General features: G+C 38.9%; 1 protein-coding gene across 1 annotated transcript in view; it reads right to left on the reverse strand.

Moving 5' to 3' along the window:
* The window catches only part of CCDC14 (coiled-coil domain containing 14), a 62,545-nt gene that overhangs the window by 25,575 nt on the left and 11,258 nt on the right, over positions 1–25,712 (reverse strand). Inside the window, exons 7-10 of the mRNA XM_014545230.1 lie at positions 8,379–8,615; positions 8,171–8,265; positions 6,337–6,835; positions 4,401–4,542 (exon numbers count right to left, since the gene is read on the reverse strand). Of these exons, the coding sequence (XP_014400716.1) occupies positions 4,401–4,542; positions 6,337–6,835; positions 8,171–8,265; positions 8,379–8,615 (973 nt within the window). The remainder of the gene's footprint in view (positions 1–4,400; positions 4,543–6,336; positions 6,836–8,170; positions 8,266–8,378; positions 8,616–25,712) is intronic.

Here is a 25,712-nt window from a genome sequence, read left to right on the forward strand (position 1 = left end):
GCAGGCGGGGAACCTTGGCTTCCTCCATCACTGGAGCAAGCAAGCCTCCTGTTCGCTTCAGCTGCCTGGCTGCCGGCCGCCATCTTGGTTGGCAGTTAATTTGCATATCGCCCTGATTAGCCAATGGGAAGGGTAGCGAAGTTATGGTTAATTACCATGTTTGTCTATTGTTAGATAGGATAACATCCCTGATTTCATGTTTGCTTAATTTGCTGTTGTTTCTAATGGGGCATTCATTTTTGTAATATGTTTTTGCTTCTCTCTTTTATTTTCTTGACCTCATCAAATTCACTTTTCTTCTCCTTTTATTGTCTGGTCTTCTTTAAGAATTCCTTCTCTCTCAATCTCTCTTTTTCTGCCTCTAAAAAAGGTTCTATTAATTTCCTGGAGATTGTGGAATACTGTTTCAAGTTTTCTTTGGGCAATTCATCTTGTGATGTTTATTCTTGATCCACTTTTGTCCCTTTTTATGCAGTGATCTCTCCTATAAATTTTTTCTTCCCATAGCTTTTGTAACATCATTTTCTCCTAGTTTTTCTGCTACTTTGCTATTAGTTCCTTCTCAGGTTTCTTTCGCAGGTTCCTCTTGCTGTGTGAAAAAGCTGTTATTCTCCAGCAATTCACTCTTGGCTGTGTTCACACTTTAAACCTTCCTGGTGAATTTATTACTTCTACACTGATAATAAATCACTTGCTTTTAATCACCATGACTCTGGTGTCAAAAGCAATGCGAAATATATAGTAAAAGCTCAATAAACACGAGTTCAGTGAAAAACTCCCAAGTCTACATTTCTAGCCTGAATCATATTACTATGTTCTACTTGTACCATACATATGTCCAGATGGTCTAAATGACACATTCAGCATGTCTAAACTCACTGGCTCTTTCCCATTACATCTTTGAACTCAAAAATAAAGTGAAATAAAAAACAAATAATCTAGTATTTCTTTAGTAGCTTCCACCTGGAAGAATTATGTTACCATCTGTCAAATGATAAAATCAAAAGCTTGAATGCTACTGCATTTCACTTTTTGTTCTGCGTGGGTACATAATGGTCTTGTATTTGAATCTAAAATCAGGAAGTGGTCATGAATTCTAACTTACACTATAAATATTAAGGCACTCTCTAGCTGATGGTTCCTAAATGAAGTAGTACCCCTCCAACCCATATACAGGAAATTTAGAAATGTGCCAAGGCTTTTGGAGGTAACATGAATGGGGCACTGCAGACACTTTGTGGGTAAGGACCAGGAGGGCTAAATGTTGAGCTGTGTCAGGAATCCACATAAAAACTGTCCAGCTACCAATGACCCAGTTGCCCAGTTGCCATAGAAACAATGCATCTAGCTATTTTTATAAAAGCCACAAGATGGCAATAAACTCCAAGAAAACCCTGAAAGATCACTTTCTGGCTAAAAAGAAACATGTAATTGCTAAATGCACAAACAAAAAGAAAACTTTGTTAGAATGTGCTGAAAAACCTTTTTGAAGGAGCCAATGCATTCCAACTTTCATTGTAAATGGAGATTATGGATGATTCTTTCTAAATTAAGATTTCCAAAGAGGCACAAAAATTCCTACACTTGTGCTGGAAACCTCAATCTGCTAAAAAAGAGCATATATCTGACAAATTCTTCATTTCTTCAATAACTTCATTTTTTAGAAAGTCAAATAAACAATGGCAATATACTATATAATCTTTGTCCTCTAAGGACACAGAGCCAAAAACTCTGGTGCCAAGTCTGAAGAATTAGTTCAAAATATCAAAATAATACATTTAAAAGAATTAAAAGCAAATGACCAATAATGTAGTATCATTTTCTTAAGGGGTTTATAAATAAGCTCCTAAAACAGCTCTAAAATCTTCTAAGGAATAGAAATAGCTAATAACTATTGATATTTCCCATGATCACTAAGTTAAAATAGTATCTGAGAATAAGTTCTGCTCATTTACTTAACCCATTATTTGATAGTGGTATCTTTAAAAACATGCTTGTTTATTTTAAACTAGAGGCCTGGTGCATGAAATTTGTGCACTCGAAGGGGGTTCCCCAGCCTGGCCTGTGCCCCCTCACAGTGCGGGAGCCTCGAAATCAACCTCCCCAAAGAGGTAGGCCCTGCCCACCCATCCAGGGCTCCTCGATGGATTGCCCCAAAGAGGTAGGCTGGAGTCGGGGGTCCTGCCTCCACACTGCATGGAGCCACTGGGATCCGCCTCAGAGAGCCGGATCCCCAGAGAGCCACCAAGACCCACCTCCGCGCTGCACACACAGTGTCAAGTCCCCTCCCACCTGCATGCGCGTGCCCACTGCGCACGCAGCTTCCTGGTGATGGATTGTTATGGCGTGAGGGCATCACGGCATGAGGGCATGATGACCACATAGGCTTTTATTAGTATAGATGGCTTATAGCAGATTCTTTTGTTTCACAAAATACACCTAAATATTGAAGTATAAATAAGTTGACCTCTATTTCCTAGCAGAGGCAATGTAGAGGTATAGAAATTAAGATTATTATGCTCTAAAAAATCAAACTGCCCAGGTTTGAGTCTTGTTTCTGTTACTTCTTAGGTATGTGACCTTGGGCAAGTTACATAACCTCTATGCCTTGGTTTCATCTGTAAATGAGAATAACATAGTACCTACCTTATAGAGCTGCTATAAGAATTTAAAGAGATGACACATATAAAGGTTGTTAAGCCCTGGCTTGGTTGTGTGGCTTGGTTGGAGCGTTGTCCCAGTCAGGGCACATATCCAACTTGCGGCTGGATCCCTGGTGGGGGCATGTACGGAAGGCAACCATCGATGTTTCTCTCTCACATCAATGTTTCTCTTTGTCTCTCTCTCTCCCCTTCTCCCTCTCTCTCTTCCTAAAATCAATAAAAATATATATCCTCGGGTGAGGATTTAAAAATAAATGTTAGATGTAGTACTGGCTTTTAACATTATTATTATTTACACTTGGTTTTGATTTTGAAAAACTAATGCTATTATTATAGAGATCATTTAGAAGACAATATTATAAGAATTTAAACCCCACAACCCTATCATATATCATAGTATCTAGAGCAGGGGTCCTCAAACTACGGCCCACGGGCCACATGCAAATACAAATATTGTATTTGTTCCCGTTTTGTTTTTTTACTTCAAAATAAGATATGTGCAGTGTACATAGGAATTTGTTCATAGTTTTTTTTTTAACTATAGTCCGGCCCTCCAACGGTCTGAGGGACAGTGAACTGGCCCCCTGTTTAAAAAGTTTGAGGACCCCTGATCTAGAGACGAATGATTATTAGAGAAATAATCTTAAACAAGTAAATCTCACTGAGTGTCGTGTCTTTGCAGGCTCCAGATCCAGGGACTTAAGCTATTTTACAACGAAGAATCCTACTCCATTGCTTTCCAGTTTCTGTGCAGGTCCTTCCAGGTCCTACGTATTGATGCAGCATCTATAGCACATGCAACTGCAACGCCCTCTGAAGGCACACTCACACCACAGTGCTGCAAAAGATGTGCTCCAGTTCTCTGCAAACTATACTGATAAACAGACACTGAGGTGGTGACCTTGGTGGTCATCACCGAAACACTCAAATTTAAGATATTATTGATAATATGTTAAGTGATTTCTAGATTAGATCCCTGGTTTACATCTTTTCTAAATAAATTAAAACTATAATTCCAATATATAAGATGGAAATGAGTTTCCATCTTAAAAAGCAATTGGAATGAGTATTTTTTCTGTCTGAGTGTGATGGGGCTACTGGTGCTCACCCATATCAGGCTCTCCTTTCCTGAATAAAAAATATGGGGAAAATTTATGCCCCAGATGTTTAGATAAGGCAGGGCCATATGCCTTTTTTCAGCCTACAAAATATAATAAGTGAGATTGTCACTTCTGAGCAGAGCCGTGTAAGAGTCAGTGTGCCATATCCATATTCTTTTTCCTGAAAAACACTGAGACAATGGCCTTATAATGAAGGGAAACTAAATCCTGAGCCATAAGATGAAAGAGAGCCTCTGATGACCCATGCTGGTCTTGCTGTGACGGAGAAATAACCTTTTGCTGTTATGCCACTGAGATTTGGGACTTTGCTACTGCTGCATAGCTTAGACTAGCCTAAAAAATACCCTGAAATATTTCATTTTGCTCTCTATACACCATCAACCAAGTGATAACAGAGGTGCAATAGTTGGGGGTAAATATGTACCAATAGGCAGAAGTAATGGAAATGTTAAAGAATGCTAAACAATGTTTAAAAAGCAGGGGGGAAAAAAGCAGAAACACAGTAAGACAATAAATCTTCTGTTCTGATGGGGCCCCACATATTTCATTTGGCACCTTTGTTCTGGCTATGAAACATCTCTGCAATAGAGACAAAAATATTCAGAGCAATTCTCACCTGCGTAACTGAGCATTTTCACTTCTTAGTGGTTGCATGGCCAGTGCTATTTCAATTTGAGTATTTTTGTTTCCACTTGTTGCTGGAAGTAGAGATATACATGCCTCCAATTCTGTAATCAGTCTCTGAATTTCTGAATCCTCTACAAAAGGCAGAAGAAATGAGTGAAAACATAAGTTGGTTTTGAATAAGATTATTCATGTGTATTATTAAACAAGAAAAATTTTCAGATTATTTCTAAATTGAATACACAGACCCTATTTTCCTCTTTCCTGCTGCTTGCCTATTCATAAAAATTCTAAAGAAATTAAATTCAGACACTAAAGATTAATCTTAAATCACAGCATTGTTATATCAGTGATATTCCTCAGTTGAAGTATCTAATAGGAAGATAGTTTACACTTGTCTCTTAATTCACACTGCCAAAGGACTACTAGAACCCAATAATTGCTAACAGGTTTCCTATAATTAATACAGTATTCGTATTTACAACACAGTCTTTTATTCTATTGCAAATAATTCACTTTAGGCAATTCAATTTGGCAAAATATTGAGAGAAGGTAAACTAAGATGAGGCTTTATTATTTAATTTTATAAAGGAGATTTAACACAACTAGCCACACCTCATTTGATAGCAGTATCCCTTCTTTTTATTAATTGGGAAAACTGGATGGTTTTGGAGGTGGCAGACACAGGTAGAAGGTGGAATTTAGATTTTTTGTCTTTTATTTTTCTCCCTTCATTTCTATTCAAATATTTTATTGACTGAATACATTTAATAATTATACTTTTAACTATCTGATACCTAAAAGAGATAGGAAATATATTGCTACAAAAATAACTCACAGATATTTAAACACCCTGATGTAAAGTTTATACACACAGTAAACAACTATGCCCAATTACTAAGCAGTCCTCTACCAATCATTTGTACCGTGGTTTCGCTCATAAATATTGGAGGCAGTGACCTGAGCTCTACCACTTTCTAGCAAAATAACTTTAGTCAAATTACTTAACTCCTGCAGCCTAAATTCCTTCATGGTTAAAGGGAGATAATAGTACCTTATAGGGTTGCTGAGAGGATTAAATGAGATAATGCACATAAAACACTTAGCACAGTGTCAGGCATATGGTGAATGTTTAATAAGTAATAGTGAATACTGTTACTATCATTATTGTTACTATGATAACGCACGTAAAACACTTAGCACAGTGTCAGGCATATGGTAAATGTTTAATAAGTGATAGTGAATACTGTAACTATTATTATTGTTACTATGTTTTGGTTAAGTGATAAGTTGCAGGTCTGAAAATTAATGTATCAAACCTCTGGAATAATAGTGCTATATTCCTATAGATATTTTTTAAAGCTTTGAAATATTTTCTCAGTCTGCAAATATTAGGCATTCAATCAGTGCTTCTATAATCAATTACTATACTTTCTAAGATGACAGCTCTGTAACTCACTCTAAGGAAAAGCCATTATTTAGAATACACACACATGATGCAAACCAACGAATACAACCTGGCTCAAATATCTCATAACCCCACCTAAGACATTTTCCTTGATCTAATTAAAAAAATCTCAAAAGTCAAATGAAAAGGGCATAAAAAGGTTTGGGTTACTTCTCACAGTGAGATTTGTTAAGCATTAGAATAGTTGGTTATTAGTAAAGAAACTAGAGGCCCGGTGCACGAAATTCGTGCACTGGTAGAGGGTCCCTAGGCCTGGCCGGCGATCAGGGCCAATCGGGGCCTTCCGGCTGCTGGTCAGGACCTCCCTTCCCTGGCTGCCAGCTACTGCCTGGGGCCTTCCTTCGTTCCGTGCCACTCCCTGGTGGTCAGCACACATCATAGTGAGTGATCAAACTCCCGGCCTAACTCCTGAGGGGGCAATTTATATGTTAGGCTTTTATATATATAGATACTCATCTACCTTGTTCTGCTACTAGGGCCTTCAGCTCTCCCAACAAATATTTTATAGTTCTAATTTTTTCAGCACTCTCATTCCCATTTTTTGCTTTCTGGACACCCTTTATTCTTGAATCTCGCACATGCATATTTGAATCCTTTCCCTCAGTTGTGACCTCTCCTATTTGCTCTTTGGCACAATTTTCTTCATTAGTGGCCAAGGAAGTTGGCAGTAATAGAGTGGGGCTTCGGTTTGTCTGACGGTCTGGTTGAGAATGCAACAAATTCATATATGTTTGGAAACACTTTAATAGGTCTGGTTCCTTAGGAACTTCTTGTTGTGGCAGAATTTCATTAGCAAGATCCAGCTGCTCAAAAGCTGGAATAGTTGGTTTGTCAGTTTGAGGCAGGCTACACTGAACTCCAAGACTAGAACTGAAGGAATTCTTTAGAATATCAGTACAGTTCACAGAAATTGTGTTATGTTGTGATGCAAACTGGTTGTCACCATCAGTCTGAACTTCCTAAAGAAAGAAAAAAACAAGTTTCAAAAACATGAGCACTGACATTATAGTTTTGTAAAAGTAAATTCGCTTACTCTGCAATATGAGAACATAATAAAGCCATGACTAAAATAGACTTTATAAATATCGCACATGGTTTAATGACAAAGGCATAAAAAATTAGTCTACTTGGAGACTAAAAACAAAATTCTGCTTTGGGAAATTTAATTTTAAGAAAATAATCTCAGACATATGCAAAGATTTTTGCACAAACTTACAGAAATGTTATGGTAGTAAAAAACTGTTGATTAATGTATACCATAGGGGAGTAATTACATAGACTATAGTATTTCCACTAAACAGAGTTTAATCAACTTATTAAAAATTTACAGAATGTATATAAATAAACATGTTCACAATAAAATGTTAAGTGAAAAAAACAGAACATAAAAGTGTACACATTTAATTATAACAATATTTTTTTTAAAAAAGCAAACTTAACAAATAAAAACCAAAAAACAAAATCTACACAGAGAATTAAATGATTATCACTGTGTTAACAGCAATTGTGTTTGGGTGGTGGGTATGAGTGATTTCTTTTTTCTATTGATCTTTTCTCCCACTTTCCCCTCACCATTGTTCTTAAGAAATAAGTAAAACAACTTGGGTAATAAAAAATAACTTGGGCCCTAACCGGTTTGGCTCTGTGGATAGAGCGTCGGCCTACGGACTGAGGGGTCCCGGGTTCGATTCCAGTCAAGGGCATGTACCTTGGTTGCGGGCACATCCCCAGTGGGAGGTGTGCAGGAGGCAGCTGATCGATGTTTCTCTCTCATCGATGTTTCAAACTCTCTATCCCTCTCCCTTCCTCTCTGTAAAAATCAGTAAAATATATTTTAAAAAAATAACTTGGGAAAAAAATCAATGGTCTTCATACATCCTAGGGCAGTGGTTCTCAACCTTCCTAATGCCGCGACCCTTTAATACAGTTCCTCATGTTGTGGTGACCCCCAACCATATAATTATTTTCATTACTACCAAAATTAATTTTGCTACTGTTATGAATCGTAATGTAAATATCTGATATGCAGGATGTATTTTCATTATTACAAATTGAACATAATTAAAGCATAGTGATTAATCACAAAAACAATATGTAATTAAATATGTGTTTTCCAATGGTCTTAGGCGACCCCTGTGAAAGGGTCGTTCGACCCTCAAAGGGGTCGTGACCCACAGGTTGAGAACCGCTGTCCTAGGGCATTGAGCTACATACAATCAATAACTTCAAAATTCTCTCTAAAGATAACAATTTCTAAAAGCAAATTACTTATGTAGTATATAAACTGTACCTACAGAATGAACCATTGGAGGGCAGGGTGGTGGCTGAGGTAACTGGACTGGAGTGGAAGTAGATAAGCCATAACTAGAACATGGAGTCGCCTGACATTCTATAAGGTAAGAAGAGAGAAAAATCATTCACATCTCATACTGCTTATACAATAATCAAACAACTTAATTATAGTTTATATTTATGCTTTTAAAAAACATCATTCATACTAACCAGAACCAGACACAATGTGGCAAGGTACAGCAGGAATTCCATTAGGGTTCTTCTTTGAAGCCAAGTTATTCATCAGTGACATTTGAGTCTGCACATGCTCACAGAGGGCTTGGTATATTATGGGTGAATACATTCTGTAATGATCTTGGAATGACCAATTTTGTGGTATAGCTGATGAGTCTCTTTCATTTCCAGCGGAAGTTTCATTGGGTATCTGTTTCTTATAATCTGAAGATACTAACGTGGAAGAAGGAAAAAAAGAGTCTGGAAATAATATTCTTCAGAAACTTTTATCATAAGACATTAGGGGGGAAAAAAACTTTCAGAAGTAGCTCAACTCTTATATGCTTTACAGAAGGGTTTTACCACTATCATCTCTAAAGAAAATCACCTTATATTCTTTTTTTACTGATTCTTGTAATCAATTAAATTATACAGTAAAAAATGATCTATACTATCTCTTTAAAATCTCTATTAAATGGTATTTGTAAAATCTCCCATTCAATTACAAGACCCCCCCCTTTAGGATGTATTTTCTCTCTAAAATCCAATAAAAGTCTTTTACCTTGGGGTGGGGGGGAGAAAGAATGAAATTTTAAAAGCAGAAAACTTTGTAACAATTCTGATGCTTTGACTGTAAAAATATCAATCAGAGTTTTGAGAACAAGAACAAAAGTGGACTTAATCTACATATTGGACAATGAAACAAAATCCTAACCTGACATTTAAAAGTATCCAAAGCTTGACCAACTACTTTTTCAAACATCTTCCCATCACCCCAATTTAAATTTTTCACTCATCAGGCCCATTTAGACTCCCAACAAGCCTTTCCATCTTCCTATAACATTACTCATGATGAACCATTTCTTCCAATGCAATTTTACCCAACCACCAAGGCTCATCTGAAGGCTTCCCTTTTCCATGAAGCCTTTCCCTATCATTCCAGGCCAGTGACTGCTCTTCAAAATCTGAGAGCACATATTGTTTATACAAATCATGTATCATTTGCAGATTATACTACATTGCTTATCTTTCACTCTCTTGTCTATCTGACTAAACTAAGCTTCTTAAGGCAGAACTGTATTTTATACTTCATTATTTTCTCCCAAAGTCCCCTATTAGTCTATGTACAAAGTAGTACAAAGCAGTAACTTGGTATTAGTTTGTTGTAGAAAAAACAAAGTTTTCCACATAGCAGTACTCTACAGATCAGTATGAAAATCTATATCCCTGTTTACTAAGTTCTCCTTCCCAAATGTTTTTAAAGACTATTAACAGAAAAGGAGAACCAAGATGGCAGCATAGGTAAACACTGGTCCTTGCTCCTTCCCACAACCACATCAAAATTACAACTAAAATACAAAACAACCATCATTCAGAACCACCTGAAATCTGGCTGACTGGAAGTCCTACAACTAGAGAAGAAGAAAGCACACTGAGACTAATAGGAGGGGCAGAGGCGCAGAACAGGCTGGTCCAACACCCACATTGGTGTTTTTTTAATTGGGAGGGATATCTGGGCTGCAGAGGCCTCCCTTGAGAAGCAAGGGATCCCAGCCACACACGAGCCCCCCAGCCCAGGGTTCCAGAGCTAGGAAGAGAAGCCCCTGTAACTTCGGGCTGTAAAATCCAGCAGGGATCGTGGCTGAGTGACACGGAGTCTGCAGGAGACCCAGGCAGTTCTCTTAAAGGGCAGGTACACAAACTTACACTGTCCTGCTCCCTCTGAGTTCCAGCGCGGGGGCATTAGCTTGAGGGGGATCCAGGGACATACAGGAAGGAACTGGATTGTCTGGCACCGGGGCAAGAACTAGAGGGCGGCTTTCTCCCAGACAAAAGTGCTGGCAGATGTCATTGTTCCTATACTGAGACCGCTGCCATAGCAGAGCTGACTGGCAGCCATATCTGAGTTTCCATCAGCCTGGCTCAGACTGTTCGCTCCACCCTGGTGATTCCCTAAGACCCCGTCCCATCCAATTTGGAGCCCCACTCAAGCTGTTTGCAGCAATTTTTCCATATGAATTGCCTGTCCTGGCTCAGGCTTCAGACTTTCCTAAAATCTCTCAGACAAGCAGCAGCTGGCATCAGCAAGACCCAATACTAGCAGCAGCCTGCCTTGCTTCACAGCTTGGCTTCACTTGGGCACTTCCAAGCCCAACAAAGTAACAGCGAACTGCAAATTGCTCTGTAGCTCCTGCCGGTGACCCCAGGTAGTAGCTGACTTTACACTTCCTGGGAGGACCCAGAGCCAATGCACCCAGTGGACAGCTTCAGACCATACCAGATTATAGCTCTACACATCCACAAGTGACACTTTCAAGGGGCAGACTCAGTGAACACCTAAGTCCCGCAGAAGCAAGTCCTGCTCCATAGGGGTGTCTCTTGCACAGCAGCTCTTCTACTGTAGTCACAAGCTGGTCCTGACAGCCAATTGGCCTGGAGGTCAACTCCCAGTGACACCAACAGCAATCAAGGCTCAACTACAACAAGACTGTGCACACAGCCAATACTGGGGCGCACCTAGAGTGCCCAGCTCAAGTGACTGGGGAGGCTGAGCCACTGGGCCCTGCAGGACACCTACTACACAAGGCCCCTCTACCAATTCCAGAAGTCATAACAGCTCTACCTAATACATAGAAACAAACACAGGGAAGCAGACAAAATGCAGAGAAAAAGAAACATGTCACAAATGAAAGAACAGAAGAAAACTTCAGGAAAATAAACCAAAAAACACTAAATGAAATGGAAGCAAACAAACTACTAGATACAGAGTTCAAAACTATGGTTATAAAAATGCTCAAGAATCTTAATGAGAGAAAAAATAAACCCTTGCTGCTGGGTAGAGAAGCCATATAGCCTCAGAGGCCAACTGCAAAACACTGCCACCCAGAGGCTGAGCCACAAACTGACTCTTAGGTGAACACAAATTAAGGCAGTCTGGATCACAAATACGGCCTGCTTTAAAATCAGGACTGTGATTTACAACACGGAGGAACAGTGTATCACAGGGAAATTCAACACTCTCCTAAATACCTGGCAGGACTAAGCAGATCCAAGCAACAGCAGCCTCCTGATCACCACACCCTCTGTCTGAGGAACAGCAGCTGTACGTGAAGCCTCCCCCCACCAGCCAGAAGAGCCACCACAGCTGTGAACAACACCCACCAGAGGAGCTGCTGCCAACTGAGGAGCAGCTGCTACCGCAACCACCCAAGGAGCAACCACAGCCCAAGGAGCCACTGCCACCCAGGGAGCAGCCACTGAACGACTCAACATCTAGATATGTCAGTGAGATCAAACATGGGTAGGCAAAGAAACCCCCAAAGGAAAGAAAAGGAGGACTCGCCAGAAAAGCAGCTAAGTGAGACAGAGGCATGCAACATGACAGAAAAAGAATTCAGAATAAGGGTCCTAGCGTGCATAAACCGGATGGAGGAAAAAATCAACTACTTATGCAAGAAGCAAGAAGAAACAGATGAAAAAATCAATAACTTATGCAAGACCCAAGAAGAAATGAAGAGCGATATAGCTGCAATAAAAAACACCATTGAAAGCATCAACAGTAGACTAGGAGAAGCGGAGGACCGAATTAGTGAATTAGAAGACAAGGAAGCAAAACACACCCAAACTGTACTGCAATTGGAGAAAAAAATTAAAAGACAGGAGGAGAGCCTAAGGGAGCTTTGGGACAACATGAAACGAAACAACATACGAATAATAGGGGTGCCAGAACAACAGAAAGATGAACAAGGATTAGAAAACCTACTCGAAGAAATAATATCAGAAAACTTCCCTGAAGTGGGGAAGAAAAAAGTCACACAAGCACAGAGAGTCCCAAACAAGGTGAACCCGAAAAGACCCACACCAAGACACATCATAATTACCATGGCAAATGTTCAGGACAAAGAGAGAATCTTACAGGCTGCAAGAGAGAGACGGAAAGTTACATACAAGGGATCTCCCATTAGATTATCAAATGATTTCTCAACAGAAACACATCAGGCCAGAAAAGAATGGACAGAAATTTACAAAGTGATGCAAAGCAAAGGACTGAACCCAAGAATACTCTATCCAGCAAGGCTATCATTCAAAATTGAAGGGGAAATAAGAAGCTTCACAGACAAAAAAAGGCTAAGGGAGTTTATCACCACCAAGCCTGCAATGCAAGAAATGCTAAAGGGACTGGTGTAAAAAGAAGGAATAAAAAGCTCAGAAAGAAAACAGCCACACACAAAAAGAAATGGCTATAAACAAGTACCTTTCAATAATAACTTTAAACGTAAACGGACTAAATGCTCCAACCAAAAGACATCGAGTGGCTGAATGGATAAAAAAACATGACCCATACATCTGCTGTCTACAAGAGACCCACCTCATTAGAAGGGACTCACACAGACTGAAAGTGAAGGGATGGAAAAATATCTTTCAGGCAAATGGAAAGGAAAAGAAAGCTGGGGTAGCAATACTTATATCAGACAAAATAGACCTCAAAGTGAAGGCCATAACCAGAGATAAGGAAGGCCACTTCATAATACTAAAGGGATCAATACAACAAGAAGATATAACCTTGGTAAACATATATGCACCCAATGCAGGAGCACCCAAATACATAAAAAAACTCCTGGAAGATATCAAAGGAGAGATCGACAACAATACAATCATAGTAGGGGACTTTAATACACCACTGACACCACTGGATAAGCCCGCTAGACAAACAAGCAGCAAAGAAACAGCAATCCTAAATGACTCACTAGATCAGATGGACTTAATTGACATCTTCAGAACACTTCACCCCAAAGCCATGGAATATACATTCCTCTCAGGTGCTCATGGGACATATTCAAAAATAGACCACATATTGGGTCACAAGCAAAGTCTCCACAAATTCAAGAAGATTGAAATCATAAAAAGCATCTTCTCAGACCACGATGGCATAATGTTAGAAATAAACTACAATAAAAACAACCCAAAATACTCAAACACTTGGAAGCTGAATAGCATGTTATTAAATATTGATTGGGTTACCAATGACATCAAAGAAGAAATTAAAAACATCCTGGACACTAATGACAATGAAAACACAACAATCCAAAACCTATGGGACACAATGAAAGCAGTCCTGAGAGGGAAGTTTATAGCTCTACAGGCCTACCTCAAAAAACAAGAAAAAATGGTAGTAAATCATCTAACTCTACAACTCAAAGAATTAGAAAGAGAGCAACAAGAAAACCCCAGAGTGAGCAGAAGGAAGGAGATAATAAAGATTAGAGCAGAAATAAATGACATAGAGACCAAAAAAACAATACAGAAAATCAATGAAACCAAGAGCTGGTTCTTTGAAAGGATAAACAAGATCGACAAACCTCTAGCCAGGCTCACCAAGAAGCAAAGAGAGAGGACCCAAATAAACCAAATCAGAAACGATAGAGGCGAAATAACAACAGACCCCACAGAAATACAAATGATTGTTAAACAATACTATGGACAGCTCTACTCCAACAAACTAGACAACCTGGAGGAAATGGACAAATTCCTAGGAAAATACAACATTCCAAAACTCAATCAGGAAGAATCTAAAAATCTCAATAGGCCAATAACTATGGAAGAAATTGAAGCAGTCATCAAAAAGCTCCCAGCAAACAAAAGCCCAGGACCAGATGGCTTCTCAGGGGAGTTTTACCAAACTTTCAAGGAAGAACTAAAACCTATCCTCCTCAGACTACTACAAAAAATTCAGGAGGAAGGAACACTTCCAAGCTCATTCTATGAAGCCAGCATCACCCTAATACCAAAACCAGGTAAAGACAACACAATGAAAGAGAATTACAGGCCAATATCCCTCATGAACATAGATGCCAAAATCCTCAACAAAATCTTAGCAAATCGGATCCAACAGTACATCAGAAAGATCATACACCATGACCAAGTAGGATTTATCCCAGGAATGCAAGGATGGTACAACATCCGTAAATCAATAAACGTAATACATCACATAAACAAATTGAAAGAAAAAAACCACATGGTCATATCAATTGATGCAGAAAAAGCATTCGACAAAATCCAACACCCATTTTTGATAAAAACTCTCAGCAAGGTGGGAATAGAAGGATCATACCTCAACATAATAAAAGCCATATATGACAGGCCCACAGCCAACATCATACTCAATGGACAAAAACTAACACCATTTCCCCTAAGAACAGGAACAAGACAGGGATGCCCACTCTCACCACTCCTCTTCAACATAGTCCTGGAAGTATTAGCCATTGCAATTAGACAAGAAGAAGAAATAAAAGGCATCCAAATTGGAAAAGAGGAAGTAAAACTGTCCTTATTTGCAGACGACATGATATTATACATACAAAACCCTAGAGACTCCATCAAAAAACTACTAGACTTAATACATGAATTTGGCAATGTAGCAGGATACAAAATTAACCCCAAGAAATCTGAGGCATTTCTATACACCAATAGTGAACTTTCAGAAAGAGAGATTATAAAAACAATCCCATTTACCATCGCACCAAAAAAATTAAGCTACCTAGGAATAAACTTAACTAAAGAGGTAAAAGACCTCTACTCAGAAAACTACAGGACGTTGAAAAAAGAGATAGAGGAAGACATAAAGAGATGGAAGAACATACCATGTTCTTGGATTGGTAGAATCAACATCATTAAAATGTCCATACTACCCAAAGCAATCTATAAATTCAACGCACTTCCCATTAAAATACCAATGGCCTACTTCAAAGATCTAGAACGAACTCTCCAAAAATTCATCTGGAATAAAAAAAGACCCCGAATAGCTGCAGCGATCCTGAGAAAGAACAAAGTAGGTGGGATCTCAATGCCAGATATCAAGCTGTATTACAAAGCCACTGTTCTCAAAACTGCCTGGTACTGGCACAAGAACAGACATATAGATCAGTGGAATAGAATAGAGAGTCCAGAAATTAGCCCGAACCAATATGCTCAATTAATATTTGACAAAGGAGGCAAGAACATACAATGGAGCCAAGATAGTCTCTTCAATAAATGGTGTTGGGAAAATTGGACAGATATATGCAAGAAAATGAAACTAGACCACCAACTTACACCATACACAAGAATAAACTCAAAATGGATAAAGGACTTAAATGTACGACAGGAAACCATAAAAATTCTAGAAGAATCCAAAGGCAACAAAATCTCAGACATATGCCAAAGCAATTTCTTCACTGATACAGCTCCTAGGGCAGTTGAAACTAAAGAGAAAATGAACAAATGGGACTACATCAAAATAAAAAGCTTCTGCACAGCAAAAGAAACCATCAACAAAACAACAAGAAAACCCACTGCGTGGGAAAACATATTTGCCAACGTCATATCTGATAAGGGCCTAATCTCCAAAATTTATAGGGAACTCATACAACTTAACAAAAAGAAGATAAACAATCCAATCAAAAAATGGGCAAAGGATCTAAATAGACACCTTTCAAAAGAGGACATTCAGAAAGCCAAGAGACATATGAAAACATGCTCAAAGTCACTAATCATCCGAGAGATGCAAATCAAAACAACAATGAGGTACCATCTCACACCTGTCAGAATGGCTATCATCAACAAATCAACAAACGACAAGTGCTGGAGAGGATGTGGAGAAAAAGGAACACTTGTGCACTGCTGGTGGGAATGCAGACTGGTGCAGCCACTATGGAAGACAGTATGGAGTTTCCTCAAAAAGCTGGAAATGGAACTCCCATTTGACCCTGTGATCCCACTTCTAGGAATATATCCCAAGAAACCAGAAACACCAATCAGAAAGGATATGTGCACCCATATGTTCATAGCAGCACAATTCACCATAGCTAAGATCTGGAAACAGCCTAAGTGCCCATCAGTAGATGAATGGATTAGAAAACTGTGGTACATCTACACGATGGAATACTATGCTGCTGTAAAAAAGAAGGAACTCTTACCATTTGCAACAGCATGGATGGAACTGGAGAGCATTATGCTAAGTGAAATAAGCCAGTCAATGATCTTATATGCAGATATGTGTGACACAGACAATAGGGTGGTGAAGGCCTGGGGCAGGACAGGAAGCAGATGAAGGGCAATGGGGAGGGGGGAGGGGGGACATATGTAATACTCTCAACAAAAAAGATTTTTTAAAAAGGGGGGGAATGAGATTACGATCTCACCCTGAGATGAGATCATTTGGGATGTAGGGTGGGCTCTAAATCCAATGACTGGTGTTCATGTGAGAGGAAGGAAAGGAGAAGGGGATCTGAGATGCAAAGAACCATGGAAGTGGCCAGGGGAAGACAGAGCAGACACTGGAGCAATGCTGGCATAATCAAGGAGACCTGGAGCCACCAGAAGCAGGAAGGGATGAGCATGGCTCCACTAGTGCCTCAGGGAAGCACGCCCCTTGCGTTGTTTGAATCTAGCCTTTGAGATAACAAGCTCTCCTCTGGAGAACCACTGGCTTGGGTCACTGGGAGGGACCTTCCCTTCTTCTGCCCCCACCCCCCAAGCCCTCATCCACATCAAGAAAGGGGGAGGCTACATCTTCCACTAGGGTGGTAGTCAGCTGACCCAGGGAACTCCATCCTAGACTTTCTGGTCCACCAGGACCAGTTTGGCTTGGAGAGTGAGCAGGGTTGTGGTCACTATGTGGGGACTCCTGTAGGCAGATGGTGCCCCTAAGTGACACAAAATGACAAAGCAGAACATCAGGAGCTCGCGAGTGGCAGGGGGAGAGAGTCATAGCAGGGACTCTGTGACGTGGTTCTTACAAAGTCTGGTACTGTTCCAACATGCTGACATCTCCCTGTGAGAGGAGAGGGGGTGACCTTCACCCGGGTCCTGGTCAGGCCACCTGTGAAGCTTTTCTTCAGACCCCACCACCGCCCTCCAGCCAACAGACCGGGGGAAGGGAGGCCCTGGCCAGCAGCTGGCAGCTGCTAGGGACCCTATCCGTGCATGAATTTCATGCCCTGGGCCTCTAGTCATTTAATATTAAAGATCAAATAAAGAGTTTCACAGACAAGAGAAAGCTAAATGAATTTATCACCATGTTGAAGGGTATTCTTTAAGAAGAGAAAGAAGAAAAGATGAAAAATATGAAGAATAAAATGGCAATGAATACATATCTATGAACAATTGAATCTAAAAACCAAAATAAACAAACAGGGAATCTGATGAACAAAATAAACCGATGAATAAAATAGAACCTGAGGCATGGAAACATGGAACAGACTGACAAATCTCAGGGGGAAGGGGCGGGAAGAGATTAACCAAAGAATCTATATGCATATATGCATTATCTATGGACACAGATAATAGGGTGATGAAGACCTGGGGTGGGGTGGGAACCGGGTGTAGGAGGGCAATGGGGGAATAAAAGAGGAACATCTGTAATACTCTCAACAATAAAGATTTTTAAAAAAAGACTATTAACAGAAATGATTGTGGTCTTGGTTGATCACAGGTTATTAGGGTACGAGATACATTTAGAAAAATATATGGCTTTTTGCAGTACCTACCAAAGCTAAATATACAAATATTCTATGACACAGCAATTGTATCCCAGGTATATAATGATAATGTGCACAAATAGCTTCATTTGCAGTAGCCAAAAACTCAAAACACCCAACAGCCATGAATAATAGAAATGGATAAACTGTGGTATATTTATATCATGGAATACTACATAGAAATGGAAAAGAACAGATTACTGATATACACAACTACTTATATGAATTTGACAGACATAACATTTTATGAAAGATGTCAGACACAAGGCTGCACAGTGTACAATTGCATTTATATGAAGTTCAAAAATAGGTAAAACTATCTAATGGAGATAGAAGTCAGAGAAGTGGTTACCTGGGGATGAGGGGATAGGTGATGGTGAGGATAATGATGATGCAAGAGCCTGATAGGGTGCTGAAAAAGTTCTACATCTTCACCTGGGAGGTGACTATATGGGAGTATACACATACAAAACTTTATCAAGATTTATGCTTTATGAAAGTTATCCCTTAATTGTTTAAAGAATCAAACAGTTCAATTTCTGGTATGGAATTACACAAATATAGTGTATTGAAAATAACATTTCTAAAAGCATAAAACTTACGTGCAAAAGCAAAAAATTAAGGCAGATTAAATACTATAACCAATGAAGAGAGAAAAAAATGTTAAAGGAAAAAACTACAAAGTTAAAATTTGACTATGAAAATGGTTGGAGATATTAGAGAGTTCCATTTTGACTTGGGATATGCCTCCTTTTGAGATGATCTATTCCTGTGAATATACACTAACATGAATTAGCTGAGTAACTTATGGCAAATTACTTAACCTGACCTATTCCTCATCAGAAAAATGATAACAAAATTATCATCTACTTTATAAGGTTATGTTAAGAAGTAAATGAGGTAATACTTGTAAAGTATCCATGTCTAGCACATTTTAAGAACTCAATAAATATTACCTATATTGCCAAATGGGTGCAAAATCTTAATACAAACAAGTAAATATTTCACAAATTTCCCATCTGATATCAATAATAAACCTCTAAGTATGTCTGCCTACTCTAAGCAATAATAGTTATTCTTTATTATCTGAATAAATAATCCACAACAAAATTGGTTAATTAACATTTCTGTGAGAAATATTTCTTACTGAAAATATAATTTTATTATAAATCAAACATAAAAGTATCCTCTGATATATTTTAACTTTGAAATCTAAAATGATGGAGGGTGAGATCAGAGTCAGCCCATCCAGCACACAGCTCTTTCTTTCGTCTTAATTCGTGGGTCTCTCTTTGCTCTTGGATTTCCTTTGGCCTCATTTAAGATAAGAATTGTCTGGTTTGAGGAATTCTCAGATTTCACACTCACAGGTCCAGGCTCTCATTCACCTTCTTTTCATGGAGTGGTTTTCACAATTTGTGATAAAGATGAGCTACAATATTACGCGTCTCCCAGCAGATGTCATCATCCAACATAAATTAATGAGCTTCAAACATTTCTTAAAAATCAAAGTCTTATAATTAAAATGACTTACTTTGCTCCTCTATTAACTCAGTCCATATGAAACTCTGCTGATAATGAAGATTTATATTTGAGAAAAAATCTTAAAGCAAATTATCCAAAACAAGTTAAAAACAAAAAATGGATATAAGAAAGACTGCATTTATACTACTATACAATTTTAAAATGAACAAAAAACCATCACCTGTTACTTCACAAGCGTATTTTCTTGCTCTTGTTCATCACACCCAAGCACCTACATGAAAACTTTACCTAATAGATTAGGATGGCAATATGTCTAATTGGTGTCCGTTGATAACTAGAATCATGACAGGGATACATTTATTTACTCAGTCCTCAAAACTTTTTTAGTCTTTGAATTCCAACTGCTGTACAGCACTGCTCCTTGGGTATACACACTGCTTGACAGGTGAGATACTTCCTGCCAGCCAAATACAGAACAAACATCTACTGCAGATAAGAACTGCTGGATGCCTATTATAATTTGAAATATGTAAAGAACACCTAGCCTAAATGGAGGCAATCAATGCTGAAAGTATTCTGTCTGTAGTGATTTATTTCCCCAAGGTGAGAGCAGCAATATATGTAGGTTACTGAAAGCAGAGTCATGTGCCTACAGTATTCAACAGTTATCAAATGTAAAAAAAACTGCTTATTAAAAAACTAGTGGCCCAGTGCACGAATTCGTGCACATTGAAAGGAAATTAATTAGAAGAAATATTTTAATATCACTATTCACCCTTTCTTTATAATAAAATGTCAACCAAACTCACGATCGACAATGACAGATCAAAACACACATGTGCATTTGGCACCAGTGAGAGATTGGCACCAGCGAGAGCTTTATATGTATCATGCATGCACGAGTCAACTTAGCCTCTTATAGATATAGAATAAACTTGCTTAATTAGACCTACTTTCTGATTTAGCTAAACTTTTTCCAGCCCAGTGAAGCACCCCAACTTATCTTTCAGGTAATTGTCAGCAACACAGCAGGAAATATCAACACAAAGCAGATTATTATTGTAGATCACGCAGGGAGAACAAAGGGTAAAATATTTAACTGCAGCAGTGTTTGACTATATTCTGCACAGTGAGAAAAACTGAAGTCATTTTCAAGGTCCACCATTTCTTACTTCTTGTCAGTCGGGTCAAGTGTCTAAGCTTTCTAAATCTCCGTTTTCCAGCTAATGTAAAGAAAACAGGATTCCACCGAGTCTTGTATCTACCTACTCCAGGACTTCTGTGAGATCAAATGAGATGAGGCACGGGAAAACGCTTCACAGACATTTGGTTACAGTGTAAAGTGTTTCCACCTGGTTATCAAGCAAGTTGTGTTCCTGGGCTAAAGAAACTGCAAGGAGGCTAGTCATTAGGGAGAGGAAGCCAGGCATTGCTACATGATGTCATCACCCAGATGGCTGGACACTTAGCATATTAGCCTTTTATATATTTAGATGTTTTTTCTTTAACTGTCAGGAGTACTCTAAAAGTAAGCTCGATGCACTCTGGAACTGCCTCTCTGCCTCTTTACTCCTAGGATACATTAAGTTAGGCAAGCTTGACTCCATAGACACTAAATGAGCTGACAGGTCCCAGGCAGAAAACACATATGGTGCCATACCTCCAATAGTAAGATAATGCATGTTAAAATTAAAATTATAGAGATATACTAGTTAACATACTCTAACAAATTCCTTAAAATTCTATTTATAATTTACCTCACTTGTGGAGAGATGGAAAAGAGCAAGTACTGAGAGCATGGTTTTTGTGTGCTATTGAGCACTGTGATAACAGAGTATTAACAGCTGAAACCACACACAAAAAATATATCCTTTCTAGATAGTGCTGCAGTTTGGTAAACTAGAAAAGATGGAGTATTGACCTAAAGGAAAGGATGTTTCTGCTCCTAATGAGTCAACCTTAGGAGTAAATAAGTCAATGAGAACTAATTTCTAATATTGCCCTATTATCTTATGGGAAGTAGGTACTACCTTCTGATGACAAAAGGACAGGGGAAAGGACAATAAAAATATTGTAATCTTATCATAGGTCAGAACTGCTGATTTGACTTTAATCCAAATATGAATTTAATGCTTGGGACCCAGATTGCAAGATATCTCTCACCTGCTCGTCCAAATCCATCCTCTGCTAATCTCCACACTGCTCTCCCTAAGCTGCTGATCTATATATGTATTACACTGTTAAGAGACAGTCCTTCATGAGTCTCTTCTGCTCCTACATGTCTTGCTGGGTATACCAAGAAAGTAGGCCTTGACCTTAAGCTCTTTACCTGGGCCATTTCTAAGGTTGAAACTTAGAGCAACCTTGAGGGTTAAGGTAATGTTTTCCCCTGAGACAAGTACAGGCTTGCTTACTTCTTATTACCCAAAGCAATGAAATCAGTGTTCTCAGTTGAAACTTAAACCCTCAGCATGTGCAACATCCATCTGGGTCCATCACATTTCCTCCCTGGGAATGGATGGCGAAGTGGAACCAAACAAATAAGCTGATAAACACACTGCTTGCTGTGGTATGAATAATAAACTCCTTTGTCTCTGACTCAGGAGTCTTGTGTCTCCTGCCAGTATCTGTGACATAGTAAGACTAACTTATTGGCTTGTAAGAATAAAAATCAAGTTGAGTTTGATCCAACAGAATTCTTGATATTATCAAAGAAAGAAAGCAGAATGTTTATTCCAACTGTGTGAAGTCATCTTGGGCTGGCTTTGTTCCTTAAAGAAGCTCACTGCTCTTCTCTTATCAAGATGGCCTACCCCCGTGGTCGGCAAACTGCGGCTCGCGAGCCACATGCGGCTTTTTGGCCCCTTGAGTGTGGCTCTTCCTAAGCCTTAGGAGTACCCTAATTAGGTTAATAACAATGTACCTACCTATATAGTTTAAGTTTAAAAAATTTGGCTCTCAAAAGAAATTTTAATCGTTGTACTGTTGATATTTGGCTCTGTTGACTAATGAGTTTGCCAACCACTGGCCTACCCTATGCAACAGTATCTCTTTCTGAGTCCTAGTAACCTCTCCAACACCTCATCCCTTTAAGGCCCACAGATGATAACAGTTCTGCTGCTGCTGGCACTAGGCTGGTACAATCCTTTGTGGATTTCCTATACCCCACTTACACCTTTGTAATGATTTTTTTTTTTTTAAATAAACCCTTCTTGTTATCTTAAGTGTTGCCATCTGTTTTCTGCTGGAACTCTGAGTAACAAGTAGTTAAACTGGGATCCAAGTTGCTACCATAGCACCACTACTGTCATCCATGTACATTCCAAATGAGAGTTCCTTGAAGAAGGGTGCCCTGGACAAGAAATAACCTGCCTTAAGAAAAAAGTAGGACACTGGAGGAATAGGCAGTTGGTACTACCAATCCTTTCTTTGTCCACTGGGCCGTAATACATAGGCCTCTGCTTTAAGAGTTTAGAACAGGGTTAGCACACTTTTTCTTAAAAGGCTAGTGGATAAATATTTTAGGCTTAGCAGCCCAGGTGGACTCTATGTCACAACTACTCAACTCTGCCATTACAGCACAGAAGCAGTCATAGAAAATACATACATGAATTAGCATGGCTGTGCTCTGACAAAAATTTACAAAATAAATAAAATAAGTAAACATTATTTATAAAATAAAACTGGCTATAGTATTGGTCAGCATTGGTTTAGATCAGGGATGGGGAATGTCTGGCCCGTGGGCCTAATCAGTTGGTCTGGCCCTGCCAAGGCATTAGGGGTGAGTTAATTAAATATTTGACCAAATAGAGCAGGCTAATTTTTAAGTGAATAATTTTGTATGGCCCAAGTGTGATGTTACAAATATCCAAATGGACCTTGGCAGAAAAAAGGTTCCCCATCACACCTGGCCAGTGTTGCTCAGTGGTTAAGCACCCACCCATGAACTAGGAGGTCACATGCCCAGGTTGTGGGTTTGGTCCCCAGTAGGGGCTGTGCAGGAGGCAGCCAATCAATGATTCTTTCTTGTCATTGATGTTTCTATCTCTCTCTCTCCCTTTCTCTCACTGAAATCAATAAAAAATATATATATATATTTTTAAAAAGGTTCCCCACCCCTTGTTTAGACCAATACTGACCAATAAAAATATAATATAAACCATATGTGCAATTTAAAGTTTTCCAGTAGTTATATTAAAAAAGCAAAAATAGGTAACATTAATTTTCATGTTTTATTCAAATCAGTATATCCAAAATATTACCATTTCAACATGCAATTAATTTTAAAAGTTATTTTATTTTTTGTATTAAATCTTCTAAACCTGGTGTGTATTTTATACAAAGCACACCTCAATCTGGATGCTAAATTTTCATCAGAAATACTTGCTCTGTATTTTGTTTTAATAACATTTTCAGTTGAAAAAGTAGGTTCGTGTACTCATGTTATTCCAAACATACTTAAATGTTTCTAATAACTGGATCAAATAACAGTTCCCAAGTTTAAATTAATTAAAATTAAAAAAACATTTTTAATTAAAATTAAAAAAATTTATGATTCAGCTCCTTTGCTGTACTAGCCATACTTCAAACACTCAATGGTTAGTGACTACCACCCTGACCAGTGCAGGTCAAGATAATGTGAGGCTAAATATGACTGGCCTCCAACATGGGTTAGTACAGTGATGGCGAACCTATGACACGCGTATCAGAGGTGACACGCGAATTCATTTTTTTGGTTGATTTTTCTTTGTTAAATGGCATTTAAATATATAAAATAAATATCAAAAATATTAGTCTTTGTTTTACTATGGTTGCAAATATCAAAAAATTTCTATATGTGACACGGTACCAGAATTAAGTTAGGGTTTTACAAAATGCTGACACGCCGAGCTCAAAAGGTTCGCCATCACTGGGTTAGTAGGTTGTTTCCTCTGCCTTAGTTCTCTGACTCAGGGGCCATATGGAACATCAACCTCTAGTCCTATGCATGCTCTCACCTCATTTGCTCAGCCTCTTTGCCTAGATCCTGATCTGTTAATATCCAGGACTACTGCTGTAGATGATTTTCTAAAGTTCACCCCTTGCCTGAGCTGAATCTCAGCATGCACTGCTGTGCTAACACTGAGCTGGCCCACCTGAGCAGTGGAACTAGCTAGTCTCATTCTTGTCCATCTGAATTCCCATTATGGACATCATCTCTATTTTGGGGCTATCTTGTTCTATATGTCTCCAAGAGACAACATAAGCAAAACTTGCTTATTCTAAGCTGTTTGCTGAATTATTACACTTAATTAAGTCAGCAAGTTAACTGTGAGGGCATAAAATATCCTTGCCTACATTCATCGTCAATCAGTGACAGGCTCTCTCTCCTTACATATCTACCCAACTTGGAATTTTACCTTCTTATGTACCATGTATTCTAACAGTGCAGCTCAACAAGTTGAGCTACCAAATCTACTAATATATATACATACATAACAATTTAAAAATAGTAAGTATACACTTAATGTAGCCCAACCAATATTATCTATGAAAACAAGTGGCAAGGAGAACAAAGATAACTCTACATACCTCCCAAATATCATTCTGAGTTTTAATCTTTTCTCCTACAAAACTCAGTCACTTATCTACTTTACTTCCTGGGAACATGATGGTAAACAAAGTAACTACTTAGCAATTAGAAGCTGAATAGAGAAAGAGAGGCATAAGCACACACACACCTGAATAGAGAAGGAGAGGCATAAGCAAACACACACCAACATATTATTAAAATGGAAGACCAATTGCATAATCCTTATAATTTATTAAACCCTCAGAATTAAGTATTATATTTAAATAAAAAAGTAAAAAAAGGAGAAACCAAGATGGCGGCATAGGTAAACACCTGAAATTGCTGCCTCGAACAACCACTTCAAAAATACAACTAAAAGACAAAGCAGACATCATCCAGAACCACAGGAAGGCTGGCTGAGTGGAAATTCTACAACTAGAAGGAAAGAGAAAAGCACACTGAGACTCAGAAGAGGTGCAGAAGTAAAGTGCAGAGGTACAGAGGCTCGAGCGCGCGTGGAAAGGGGCTGGCAACTGAAGACGCCGGTGTCTTTTGCAATCGGGAGGGAGGCACAAGTTCCCAAAGGCCCTGACTTCAGTTCCAGGAGAGTCTCTGGGGACCCAGACTCATACGGGGAGAAACTGGACTGTCTGGCAGCGGGCGGAACTCGAAGGCGGCTTTCTCTCAGAGGTGCTTGCAGCGAATACTGAGGAACACTGAGATGCGGGGCCTCTTAGGGCAGGACTGAGGATCAGCCATAGCTGTTTGCTCCACCCT

Source organism: Myotis brandtii, unplaced genomic scaffold (assembly GCF_000412655.1).
Source record: "Myotis brandtii unplaced genomic scaffold, ASM41265v1 scaffold4, whole genome shotgun sequence".
In the NCBI taxonomy this organism is placed as follows: Eukaryota; Metazoa; Chordata; class Mammalia; order Chiroptera; family Vespertilionidae; genus Myotis; species Myotis brandtii.